Consider the following 13,447-nt stretch of genomic DNA (forward strand, 5'->3'; position numbering starts at 1 on the left):
TGATTGCACAGACTCCAAATAAGACGTTCATTCATGTTACTTGATTTCACGTTATTGTTGTTGTTTTTTTTCCTCCGTTTAACATCGCACTGCAGCCTGGTTGAGTTTACAAAAAAAAATAGGCTAATGAAATTTAAGACCTTTATGAAAAAAATAAGACTTGGACAACAAAATTTAAGAATTTTTAAGTCTTTTAATACCACTTCTACCTATCTACTACTACTACGACCACTACTACAATTACTGCTATGACTACTACTACAACTACTACACTACTACCACTTCTGGAAGAACTACAGATATTACTACAACCATTTACAGAACTTCTACTATGTTTACTACCACTTCCAGCTTTCTGCTACTATTACGACTACTACTATGATTACTATTACGAGTACTACTACAACTACTACACTACTACCACTTCTACAACTACTACTACAGAGATTACTACAACCATTTACAGAACTACCACTATGTTTACTACCACTTCTAGCTATCTACTATTACTAGCATAACTACTACGAGTACTACTACGACTACTGCCACTTCTAGAACTTTTTTAGACCTTAATTTAGGAATATGAAATTTAAGACCTTTTTAAGACTCTGTATTTGCCTCCTCTCTTCTTATGCACATTCGAAAGTTTGACCTGCAATGTTTTGAGTTGTTTATTGCAATGACAATGGTGTTCTTTTTTTTTTTTTTTTTTTTTTTTGTCTTAAAGGTGCATTGTGTAACTTTTCTGGTGGAGGGTCCATCCAATGCTTTTCTCTATGGAGATGTTATTGCTTTGTCTGGAATGTTTCACAGTATTGTATTAAACCTTTCAATCTTCATGGAGACCAAACCAGACCAAGTTACAGGTCAGATCTGTGGAGAGGCAACCCTACTCACTGTCAGAATGTCTGTTTTTAGGTATTTTTGAGCAATAAAACCACCTGTAATTAGATAAATGTTTATGGTGACAGACCCCCATTCAAAAAGTTACACAGTGCACTTCTCCTGGACAGATGATTCAAAATATCATTGCATTTTCAAGTTCAAGTGCCTATATCACTCAGTCTAAACTCCTGACTCACTCCCTATGCTCTCTCCATGGTGGACTGTGGCCAGCGTGCACTAAGCGCCTTCACCGCCGCCACTGCTGCAGCCATATAATTACTCCTGCTAATCAGAGCACTTTACAGCAGCTCCTCTGTTCTCTCTCTCCTCCTCTCTCCCTCTCTCTCTCTCCCTCTCTCCATCTCCCACACTTCATCTCTCTGTCCTCACTCTGTCTATTAACCTCGGCAGGAGACCGCGTGAATAATGTGCGTTTGTGTGTGTGTGCGTTTGTGTGTTAGCGTGATGGATGGACAGAGCCAGATTGAGATAGACATAGAGGGGAGAGTGTTAGCCGCTGATAAAGAGGTCATTGTGAGCCTGTTCAGAGCCTGATAGCTACTCATCTCCACACCCTGAACTGCCTTTAGCCAAACCCAGGGGTTAACTCCACCGTAAAGCCCTCAAAGCCCCATAAAAATTACATCTCTGGTCTCTCCCTCCATGCTAATAAACACTGGCCGGACTTGTAAAACTCTGGGTTAGTTTTATTTTGTTCGAAAGCCACTAAAGCTCAAGTGGTGTATAGTTTAGGAGGCCCCACCAATGTTTTAAGGCTGCTTTTGTGTCGAAACAGAGGTATGTGGTCTCTAGAGTCCAGGGTTTTATCCTCTGGGTGACCGCCAACCCACTCTCCTCATCTCCGCGCTGAGAAAACTGAAAGAGGAGTGGCAGTTAAATTGAGTTGTACTGCACCTTGTGTAGCCCACAGCTCAAGTCCAAGTTTTCAGAAGCAATATGTCACCAGCGCTGCGCCAGGGGATTACAAGGACAGTGTTAACATATAGACTGTCTGACATAACATTATGACTATCTAATGTAACTGCTGGTCACATAATGTGCTATGACATCTAATATTGGAATAAGCAGTAATTTATTCTTTCATCTTATTATTAGAACCTCCACTAACTTCTTAGGTACATGAATCTAAACCAAAACATGCCTAAGAAGTAAATCCTCCAGCTAAGGTTGCCCAGCTCAAAATTTGGAGATGAGTTCCCGGGCGTGGCATTGCGGCAAAATGTAAGATGTGTGTAAAATCCTTCAGTCATCCAGGTAGAATCTATGGCCAACCAATGGCAAAAGGAGAAATTCATTTTGTTAACTAGACAAAAGCTGATTTGGTTGAATACGTTTTGCAGCTCATCCAACCTGTTTCTTCACTTCAAAACGTGAAGTGCACATTCACCTTAAAGCTACAGTAGGTGTGGGTTTATTTTCTTGTGTTGATGCTTTACTGTTAATTGAATCATATCAAAATGTTTCTTGTTATGTTTTCTTTTGGTTGCTGCCCCAAATCAAGGTCCAAAGGGGGGCGTATGTGAACCTGATCAATATGTCTGCAAAATGTCCTGCAAAACAAGTTTTATCAAATATGTATGTTGACTTTCTTGCTAAAGTGAGCTAATCAATAAGTTAATATTTCAACAAGATGTCATGTATAAGAGCTGTCTATTCTGCTGTCATTCAAAGACGCTGGTGACCGAAATCCTGTCATCATTTGAATTGAGTTCTGTAAGCTGCCTGCGCTAAAATAAAGACATCGTAGATTTTCCTATCTCCTGAAGTTTTTTGCTTAGGAGTTACTTGCGTGTCGCGTCTGGGGAAACTGACATAGGTAACCTTCTGGAGATGACACAATTCTATTGAAACAGAAAGTTAAAACCATAAGTCGAAACAATCTCCATGAAGACAGATACATTTTATGTCATGCTCTGGAAGATCAGGCAGGAAAAGGCCCAAATAAGAGTGAGGTTAGTGGAGATGCAAGCCCACTCACAGTTAGCACACATGTTTTTCAGTGCATTACACATAACCAAAAAACAAAACAAAACAAAAACAAAACAAAACAAAAAAACATGCTTTTATGTGTCTAGTTTTTGCCAAAAAGGTTTAATACTGTGGCTTCAACCTACTATATACTATACTACTATAAAACAATAATGCATTTGCCTTATACAATTCTATTCCAGATGCTCAAAGTCAAAGGCTCAAAGTTTACTATTTCATGTGTTTTTTAGATACATAGCCACAGCTGTCCTGAGGTTGACCACCATCAACTCACTCACACTTTGCATTCCTACACAGGCAATTTGGATGAAGTTTCTTGCCTGAGGACACAACAAAAATATGAGAAAAGTTCAAAATTCCTATTACAAAGATATTTGTTATTAATATGCTTATTTAGATGCGCCCCCTCGATCTCTCATAGAAAACGTCTCTATTAATTCTGTCCCATTGGCCTTTGGAGTGTTCATATTTCATTCTTTAAGCACATTTTTGAAAAGGTGCATTTGAGATTTTTGCCCCAATCCAAAATGTGGCTCTGATAAAGTTCAAAGAGAGAGAGTTCTTTACCTCAGCATTTTTAACGGTTCTCAATCTTCCGCAGTGCTGACCGTAACATGCACGACGCCAAGTATGATTCAAACCACAAATAAAATGCATAGTTTAAATGGAGTATATGAATTCCCACAGCTCCTAAAGCAGAAAACATGAATACTTTTTTGTCTTTCAGCGACGAGCAGTTTGCGTGTTTTGCATTCAAACTATTGTTATGTAATGTAAATGAAGTCATCCAACAAAAAAAAGAAAAGAAAATCAACCAACTTGTCAATACATTATGATTATTTTCCAAGTGTAACAAAATATGGACAACAGATTAAGTCCAGATGGGAAACATAAATATCTGGATTGTCAAATTCACTAAGAAAAACACAGAAAGGTTAAGGGAGAAACTAAACTGTCTCTCTAAGTACCGTATTTTCCGCACTATTAGGAGCTCTGGATTATAAGGCGCACTGTCATTAAATGGTCTATTTTCGAACTTTTTTCACAAATAAACCGCACTGGACTTTAAACGAAACACAACAGTTGGATGGGTCAGTGGGACTTTGTTTGGCACGTTCACGGTGACTCTGGGCTTTGTTCAGTTGTGGCGTGTAGGGAGGGTGCTGTCTGGGACCGCTGGATTGTTGGTGTGTTCGCAGTGACTCAGTTGTTCAGTTGTTGCTCAGAGTGGCACATTTCGGTTCACCTCTGTTCAATTCCTCAGTGTGAGCTGCAGGTGTGTTTCGCTGTGCGGTCGCTGTCTGCTCCGTGCGTGTTTGCGTGCTCTGCGGGTGGTGCAGAGTTTACTGAAGTCGTGCTGGGACACCTGAGTGGATTCGTGTATAGGGCGTTCTGGATTGCGGGGCACGCAGTCGTTTTTTGATGGAGTCGGAGGCTTAAGAGCGCGTCTAATAGCCCGGAAAATATGGTATTTCTGGGAGTTCAGTATTACCCATCAGCACAAAAGTTACATGCTGTTGTTGTGTCCTTGAGCAAGACACTTCACTCACCTTGCCTTTGTATGAATGTGGTGTCATATTGCGAGTGATCGGTGGTTCAGATTGGCAGATTGCTTCCGTCAGCTTACAGCAGGGCATCCTTAAAAAACTTATACTTACGGTGAGCAAGATCTCCTCTTCACAGATCTGACCTGTAACTTGACCTGGTAACATCTACTGCTTTTCTCCATAGTGATAGAAGAAGAATTTATTGCCTACTGGATAACATTTCAAGCAAAGCATCAACATCTCCATGAAGACAAGCAGGTGTCAGTCCCTCCGACAGTTAAAGTTACACAGCGAAACTTTAAGAAAGCATCTAAAGCCAGTCGTTATTGTTCTCTCCCTCACTTTTCACACCTACCATTCACGGTTTATTCCATTTGCAGGTCGGGTTGCAGTTTTAATAGCGTTAGGCAGGCCTGCATTAGCCGTGATGTATGGAGAAGCAGAGGAAACCTGACTACGGCCTGGGAAAAGGTCAAGAAATGCATGTTATATGGACAGTTCCAGTTGTCTGAGAGCTCCCTCCCATTGGACACACTCGAATCAATAGCGCCGCTTTAAATAGGCCCAGCTTGAGTCCTGGTGCTAAGTATGGCCAACACATGTACAGGATATTTCCCCTCCATGGAAAATATTTTGTAGCATTGCAGAAAACCGATCTACCCCACGGGATACAAGAATGCCCAGTCATCCCACGTCACAACGCCATGAGTGACGTTTTTTTTTACATTTTTATTTGGGATTCATACGCGCACGCTGATCCTTACAGTCCCGCAGGGAAGTTAAAGAGAATAAATGTGTGTAAATTATGCAAAAAATCAATGCGGAGAAACTGGACGATTTGCTATGTCAGAGAAAAACTAAATATGTGTAGACAGGATCTGACTGTGATGGTCCACTGAATCATATATATTTCTCTGCTGACCACATGGAGCACAAACGCTACAGAAACTGTCACCAACTGAAAGTAAAAGCAGATTTTTGGCTTTTACATGTACAGAGCTATAGCAACGGCACTACTACTACTTTTACTACCACTTCTAGCTATCTACCTTTACTCTGATTACTACTTTGACTACTACTATGACTACTAGACTACTGCCACTTCTAGAACTACTACTACAGAGATTACAACAACCATTTACAGAACTACTACTATGCTTACTACCATTTCTAGCTATCTACTACGACTACGACTATGATTACTACTATGACTACAGCTATGATTACTACTTTGACTACTACAACTACTACACTACTACCACTTAAATTACTTCAACCATTTACAGAACTTCTACTATGTTTACTACCACTTCTACCTATCTACTACTACAATTACTACTATGAGTACTACTACAACTACTACACTACTAGCACTTCTTGAACTACTACTACAGCGATTACAGTACTACTACTATGTTTACTACCACTTAGCTATCTACTACTATGATTCCTACTACTATGATTACTACTACGAGTACTACCACAAGTACTACATTACTACCACTTCTAGAACTACTACTACAGAGATTACTACAACCATTTCCAGAACTACTATGTTTACTACCACTTCTAGCTACGTACTACTACGATGCGTTACTACTACAAGTACTACTACTACTACTTCTCTTACTCCTATTACTATCACTACATTACTAGGCCTACTGAAGCTAGTATAGACCAACCACTAATATACACCACTAAAAGAATAAAAAATATATATAAATCATATTTGTATCAAGGTGCAATTACAGTTATATAGATGAGAGGATTTTTAACTGTATTTGTTTATAATATCCATCTAACTTTGCACCTGCTTTGACCCATAATGACTTGAAACTTTACCTTACAGACTAAAAGATGAAGGCCTCATATTTGCGTTTTCTCCTCAATGCCTTGTGTGTCCTTGAAGGAAAGCTCTGGGTCGACTCGGGGTTAATCCTGTGAAAGCTCCACACAACTAACAAGCTGCAGCCGCTGCTCTCAGGCAAATTCAACCCATAACTAAAGTAGACGTACAACACTGCTCTGCCTATGTACTGTAAAACAATCCATCTAAATCACAATGAATCAGCCTGGTTTTAAAGGTCCGATGTTACACAAAATGGAATCTTGTGAGCTTTAAGCCATGTTAGAATACTGTTACCTCATCAAAAACATACCTGGAGTTGTGTTTTCTTTCATTCACACATTTTTGAATAATCCTTCATTAACGGTCGTTTACATCTCCAAAGCTCAAAATGCCATGTCTCACCAAGCGATGTCATGAAGCAGAAGTTTTCAGGTTAATATTATCCAAATGAGTCTAATGAATGTGTTTTGTTGAGTGTTTTCTGTTTGAGAGAAGAACTCAGCCTAAATATGTAGAGTTTGCGTTGTTTGTGATAAGGAAACATTATAACATAGACCAGAAAATACTGTAATATTGACCGTTAAGTTGTTTTTCAAGTACTTTTTGTATCTATTGTAAACCTGAAAGTAAGAGTTGTAATAGCTGACACTGTCTTGGCAGTCCAACTTTGCTGTATGAAAAAAGTTGTTCTAAAACCATAGCGTGCATAAATGTGAAAATTAATTTGTGACAGCTGCAGCAAATAGTTAGATTTAAATGGACTTCCTCCTTTCTGGATTTGATATATCAACCAATACAACAAGTAAACAAATAAATACATACCAAAATCTGGTAACATGATAATGAATGTTTGCTTTTCAACAGTTTGTCTGCTGGCTTCCATTATTGTAGTCAGGACCACGATAGTGAGAGACAAGGAGGAAAATAGAAAGTTAACCAAGAAAAAACTAACATACAAGCAATGAAATTAAAGGTGCAATGTGTAACTTTTCAGTTGGGGGTCCGTCACCACCTTGTTTCTATGGATATGTTATTGCTCTCTTTAAAATGTTCCACAATATGACATTAAACAGATCTCCCTTAAATTTATTAAATTACAGATGGTTTTATTGTACAGTTTTAACCTCAAACTTCAACTTCAAACAGACCAAACTCAAAATGCTATTTTATGTGGTAAAGGATCCAGTAAGAAAAGTACAGAGTGACTCACTCAGGTTCGAATATTAGACTACATTTGTTCAAAAGAGTGTACGGTGACGCAGTTTCTTGAAATTGTTTTGCCCTGAATGCGTCATAGTTCAAAATGATATAAATTAGACTAAATCCTAAATCCAAAATTGTGCTCAACGGGAAAATGGAAATAGAACAATTTTGGGGAAAAAAGACTTTTGTAGCTGGACTAGAAACCAAACCACTTTCAAGGGCAGGGCTGACTGTCCCGCTGGTTTCATCAGAGAAGGTGCCTCTCACAGTGATGAGCTGGTAAAAACTGGGACTTCAAGACTATCACAAAGAGCACATGGGCTCATAATGCTTTATTCATATTATGTTAAGACAAATTATGAGTCATTTTGAAACACAACAAAGACAAAAGCAGGGTTTAAGATACTTTTCCACACCACAGTCCTCAAATGGTAAAATATTTTCCCTAATATTTTGGTTTAAAATTACATTGCAACAATCTATAAGCATTTAGAACAAGTATAAGCAAAAAGTAAAATAAAACTTGGTAATATGCAAATTATTGTAATATGGTGAGTGGGAGGACCAGTTGCTACTTGAAATCATCAGATTCATTAGATGTATAACTTCTGGAGAAAGGGGTATTGATTTGCCTGGAATATTTCACAATATTTCATTAAACATACCTATTTCCGTAGAGACAGGCAGGTGATGCCATCAAGTTACAGGTCAGATTTGAGTAGCTGCGAGCTCACTGACAGAAAGCATGTTTTCTGCAATAAATACTGTATATCTGTAATAAAATGAAAGTCAGCAGAAATGAAAGCTACACATTTAATGCAGTTCTGTGGGATATTTCAGGAAAAGCAATAACATTTCCATGGAGACAGACCATCCACCAGAAAAGTGTGACATAGTGCACCTTTAAATTTATTGTAATAATATAAAACAGTTTTAAGTACAGTTCAGGTTTGCACATTTGGCTGTACTCTAAGATATAGTGGCCAAATACCAAAATACCATCATTTTATACACATTTATACATATACTTCACAAGTTTGAGATGACCTGACAATGCATGACATATGATGACTTACATTTGGACATTTCGATTGATTCTGTACATGCCAACACCTCTTCTTATCCCAAACTAGGCTCATTTTCCCTCTCCTTTCAGCACCTCAGCCAGAACCATCTGTCTTTGTGAGGCAGCTGCTGTGTGCGTGTGTGTGTGTGCGTATGTGCATGTGTGTGAGTTCAGCCTATCCACATCTGCTCTGGGACCTGGTGATTACGGCCCGGCAAACAGGCTCTCAGTGCAGATATGAAACTGTCTACTCTGCTGCAATACACTTCAATATATAGACATAGGAAGACTATATGGTGGTCACATAAACTAAAGTACGCTGTATTAAGTTGGACTGCTTGTTTATTATTAAAACAAGATGACTTATGATTTTTACATGATTTTGATAAAATTGATAAATTGAATGTGTGATTATATAGTTTTGTGTGGCCTTCATTAAGTACATAGCAAAAGAAAAATACAAATCTGAATACGAATCATACCTGGACGACTGAGGAGTTACATAGACTTATTAAGGAAATGGCAAAAATCCCTCTGAGGACAATAAAAAATGATCTCATCTTGTGTAACAGACAAGCAACTTTAACACTAGATATTATGTATCATATGTAGCACTATTTGCAATACTAAAAAGGCTGAAGATGATAATTGGTAGTTGATATGAACTTTACTTTACTGTGCTGCTAATTAGCCATTTTAACATGGTTTCCCCCCCACTGTGGCCAGTAGGGGGTGACATATATTTAACCCAAGCATCGGTTGTGATTTAACAGGTTCATGCGTCACATGTTTTCCTATCCATACCATATTTATGGGTTTCAGTCGTCCCTTAAATCTATTCAAGGAGATTTTTACATATTAATGCTATAATCCTTCTCTCTCTATCTACAGATCCTCTGCTTCCCACATACATCCCTCTGACTGACACAACCACGTCACTGTTCACCACAAACTTCTTCCCTGATGGATCTGAAAGCCCGTTGCCGGGGGAGACCACCACTTCCAGCTCCGGATCCCCGCGGTTCCTCGGAGGGGGGCTCAACGAGAACCTCATCCCCATCTACTGCTCCATCCTGGCAGCTGTCGTGGTGGGATTCATAGCTTACATGGTCTTCAAGAGGTAAATAGTAATTCATATTTGAGTGTATAGGGAAATGTGACGAATACAACCTAATGCTATGTGGAACGTGATCACTAATATATCATTAATAATATATTATTAATGGGTCTGTCTCAACATTTATGGCTTTTGTTATGGAAATTTCATGAAAACACCACATGTGACACCAGTATACAAGTAGGCACAACTCTCACTTTCTATAATCTGAAAAAAGACAAGTCATATTGCAGTTTTATAGCAGCAAATTAACTTCATAACCAAAATAAAACACACATTTGTATGGTGATTATACATATATAGAACTAAAATATTATAATTTTTTTATTCAAAGTAACTTTTCTGGGTGAGTGTCTACCACCGTTCGTATCCATGGAGATATAATATGCCTAAAATGTCCCACAGTATGGCAACACCTATCTGCGTGATGCCAAAGTAAAATTACAAGTCAGGTCTGTGGAAAGGGGACCTCACTCAAAGTAATAATACATTATTTCTAAGATAATTTTGAGCAATATGACACCTGAAATGAATGCTATGATATGAATTTTGCTATAGTGTGGAACATTTTCGAGTAAGCAATAACATCTCCATGGAGACAAACATTAGTACATGAGTTACACTTTCATGAGACAATTGTGTTCTCTTTCTTGTACAAACTTTATATTCATAAATTTGTATAGAAGATGCATTCACTTTCTTGTATTTCATTACTGCTAATTTCCTTTGGCACTTCATCCCTATTATTAACCTGCACGTGGTAAATAAAGACTTAAGCCCACTATGAGGAAGTCCCTATAAAGGTCACCACACTTAATACATTACATCCCCCCAACTCTTCAGTGGGCATATGTGTGCAGGCAGAACACATTGTCAACAGAGTAAACAAGCTCATTACAAACATTGATTGGTTAAAACTGCCAACATGGGGGAAAAAATCCTGCTTCGAAATCTGCAGCGGAGTCACGCACACATCTGGGTATAGCTCCTCATGTAATTATCGTCATGAATCAAGACACTTAGCACTCAATATATCATAAAGAAGCGTTAGAAGACATGATGACTAGACTCTACCACTAAAGTCCTCATAAATATTTAAGATATTGACTGTGATTCAGCGTCAGGAGAGAATTGCAAAGCTTAATCAGGCCGTAATGGTTTAAAGTGCTCTTGTTGACAATTGTAGTTTCTCCCATTGATCATGCGCATGTAGAGGCTAAGAATAGCATTGTTATTGTCGGTACAGTGGATTGAATCAGATTACTGTTATGATGACGCTAGACCAGAGTTTGTTATGTCGTGTTTTGGCTACAATTTAAATCAATAATACAGAAAAATTTTACTCAAATATAAGTGCATCAAAATAATCAAGTGGACGTAGTGGGTTAAGTAAGAATCGATGTAAATTGTGGTATATCATAGAGTCCAGTATTTTCTGATCTATATTATAATCTTGTTTCTTCATCATAAACATATCTGGAATTGTGTTTTGTTTCATTCACACATGTTTAACACAAGTCCATAGACCTTTACTAGAATCATTTGGATGGTTGGATGATTTTTGGAGCTTAAAAACGCAAAAATCTGAAACCACCCTCCAGAGCAGAAGTCCTACATCGGGTCAGGTACCCGCTGAAACGGGCAGGTTTTAAAATTCTTAAATTTTACGGGCGGGTAGTGATTACACACGGACTGGTCAGGACTAAATCAGGAGTAAACCGGGACTACACCAAGGACTAATCTTGGGTTTAAGAGAGAGAAAGCTGATCTGCTCCAATCCTGCTCCGGTCCTGTCGCCTGCGGTCACCCGGGCGCACCTCCTAGCCGGTCCTGACAGTGAGTCCTGGTTCAGTTCTGGTTTAGTCCTGGTTTAGTCCTCTTTTAGTCCTGGTTCAATCCTGGTTTGGTCCTCCTGGTTCTGTCCTGGAATCAGTCTTAGTTTGTCTGAGTTAGTCCAGGTTCAGTCAGTGGCGTGTGCGGTGCAAAAGTCCCGCATCTCAATTAGTGTTTCTTCTGCTCAGTAAATGTAACCTAAAGGTAAAACGTAGCTGTTAACTTGAAAACAACCACTACATGACATCACAAGGTGGAATAGAGCATTTTGAGCTTTGATGTAGACAGCCCAGTTATCCAGGATTACTCAGACATGTGTGAATGAAACAAAACACAACTCCAGGTCTGTTTTTGATGAGGTACCGACATTATAACATAGACAAAAGCTCACAGGAATCAATCTAACCTTATCTATCATTACGGCGACAAGCAGGTGACACCATTGCAGAAGCATTAGTTACGCATCTTCCTGCTAACGTAATTGTGTTTCTTATACCACATCCATTTACAAGGACATATTATTATTCACTTGCTGCCTAAGTATTTCCCACTCAATAAAAGGTGCCAAGTAATCCGTGTTAATCACCTCTCCAGCTGGGCTCTAAGGATAGGCCTGATTGGTGTATTTGAAAACACAGCAGGCCCTCAAACCTACTGTGTTTTGCTTGCACTCAAAACATGAATAGTTGACCTTACATGAATAGCTGACCTTTGTGTTATATCGCCTTTTTTCTATTAGAATATTTTCAGTCAACTGGACATATCATTTAAATAAGATCACATGCAATAATCAACTTTTATGAGCTTGTTATAATAATCTTTGGATGCATGTTAAAATAATCTTGTATTGTCCTCCATTTGAAGTGTTAGTGGCAAGAAAAAATCAGACTGTTTACCATTTTTTATTCATCATTATACACTAGGAATGTAACAATAACCGAAATATTGTGATATCGTATCGTCAGATTTTTCACAATAATATCGTGGACCATCACTATATATTGAACTACAAGTTTCTATTCTTAAATTAAGAGTTATGGTGCAGCAATAGCCAAAAAAAAAAAAAAAAGAGGGGGAACTACATAGACCATGATCCTTTGCTCCACTTCAGTGTAGACTAAGAAGAAATAACAGTTCTAAGCACTTTTAAGTCTTAGTTCTTTGGATGAAGACTTGTAAGGGCATTTTAAGAGGAAAAAGTAGCATATTAACAGTTTTAGCTGTTTACACAAAATATCGCAATAAATATCATACCGTGAGATGTGTATCGTGAAAATATCGTATAGAGATTTGGATCTGGTTACATCCCTAATCGTGAGCCTCCCCACCATATCGTGAGCTTTCCCACGATATCGCAATAAATATCGTACAGTGAGGTTCATACCGTAATGATATTGTATTGTGAGACTTGGATATCGTTACATCCCTATTATACACTGTATAATATTGTATATTGTCACTTTGAAATACATACACAGGCTAAATTAGTGCATAAACACTCAGTAACACCCCAAATTGATGACTCTGACATTTTGAGAATAATCTACAGCATTATGATAACATTTTGTATTGAAAAGGCTGTGAGAAGATGGGAAGGAAGACAGCCCTGTTTATTCCCTAATATTTAAAGTCAGTTTAATCAAGTAATGCACATTTATTTTGGCTTTTATTTAATTAAAGGTTGTTTTATAGCTCAAAGATACCTAGAAAAACAAGAATTCTGACTGTGAGCGGGGTTGCGTCTCCACAGATCTGACCTGTAACCTGGCCTGGTTTAGTCTCCATGATGAGTTTTAATGCCATACTGTGATACATTTCAGACAAAGCAATAACATCTCCATGGAGAAAAGACTCTACCAGAAAAGTTACACAATGCACCTTTAAGGCTATAAAAAAGTGATTGTAAAGTGATATTAGTGCTTTCCATATTCATATAT

At 38.3% G+C, this 13,447-nt stretch overlaps 1 protein-coding gene across 1 annotated transcript in view; it reads left to right on the forward strand.

Annotated features, from left to right (window-relative positions):
- Nucleotides 1-13,447, forward strand: part of ngfra (nerve growth factor receptor a (TNFR superfamily, member 16)) — a 57,292-nt gene that overhangs the window by 33,728 nt on the left and 10,117 nt on the right. Inside the window, exon 4 of the mRNA XM_020935277.1 lies at nucleotides 9,452-9,680. Within this exon, the coding sequence (XP_020790936.1) occupies nucleotides 9,452-9,680 (229 nt within the window). The remainder of the gene's footprint in view (nucleotides 1-9,451; nucleotides 9,681-13,447) is intronic.

This window comes from Boleophthalmus pectinirostris, unplaced genomic scaffold (genome assembly GCF_026225935.1).
Source record: "Boleophthalmus pectinirostris isolate CB_2022bp ecotype Guang Dong unplaced genomic scaffold, ASM2622593v1 HiC_scaffold_17, whole genome shotgun sequence".
Taxonomy (NCBI): Eukaryota; Metazoa; Chordata; class Actinopteri; order Gobiiformes; family Gobiidae; genus Boleophthalmus; species Boleophthalmus pectinirostris.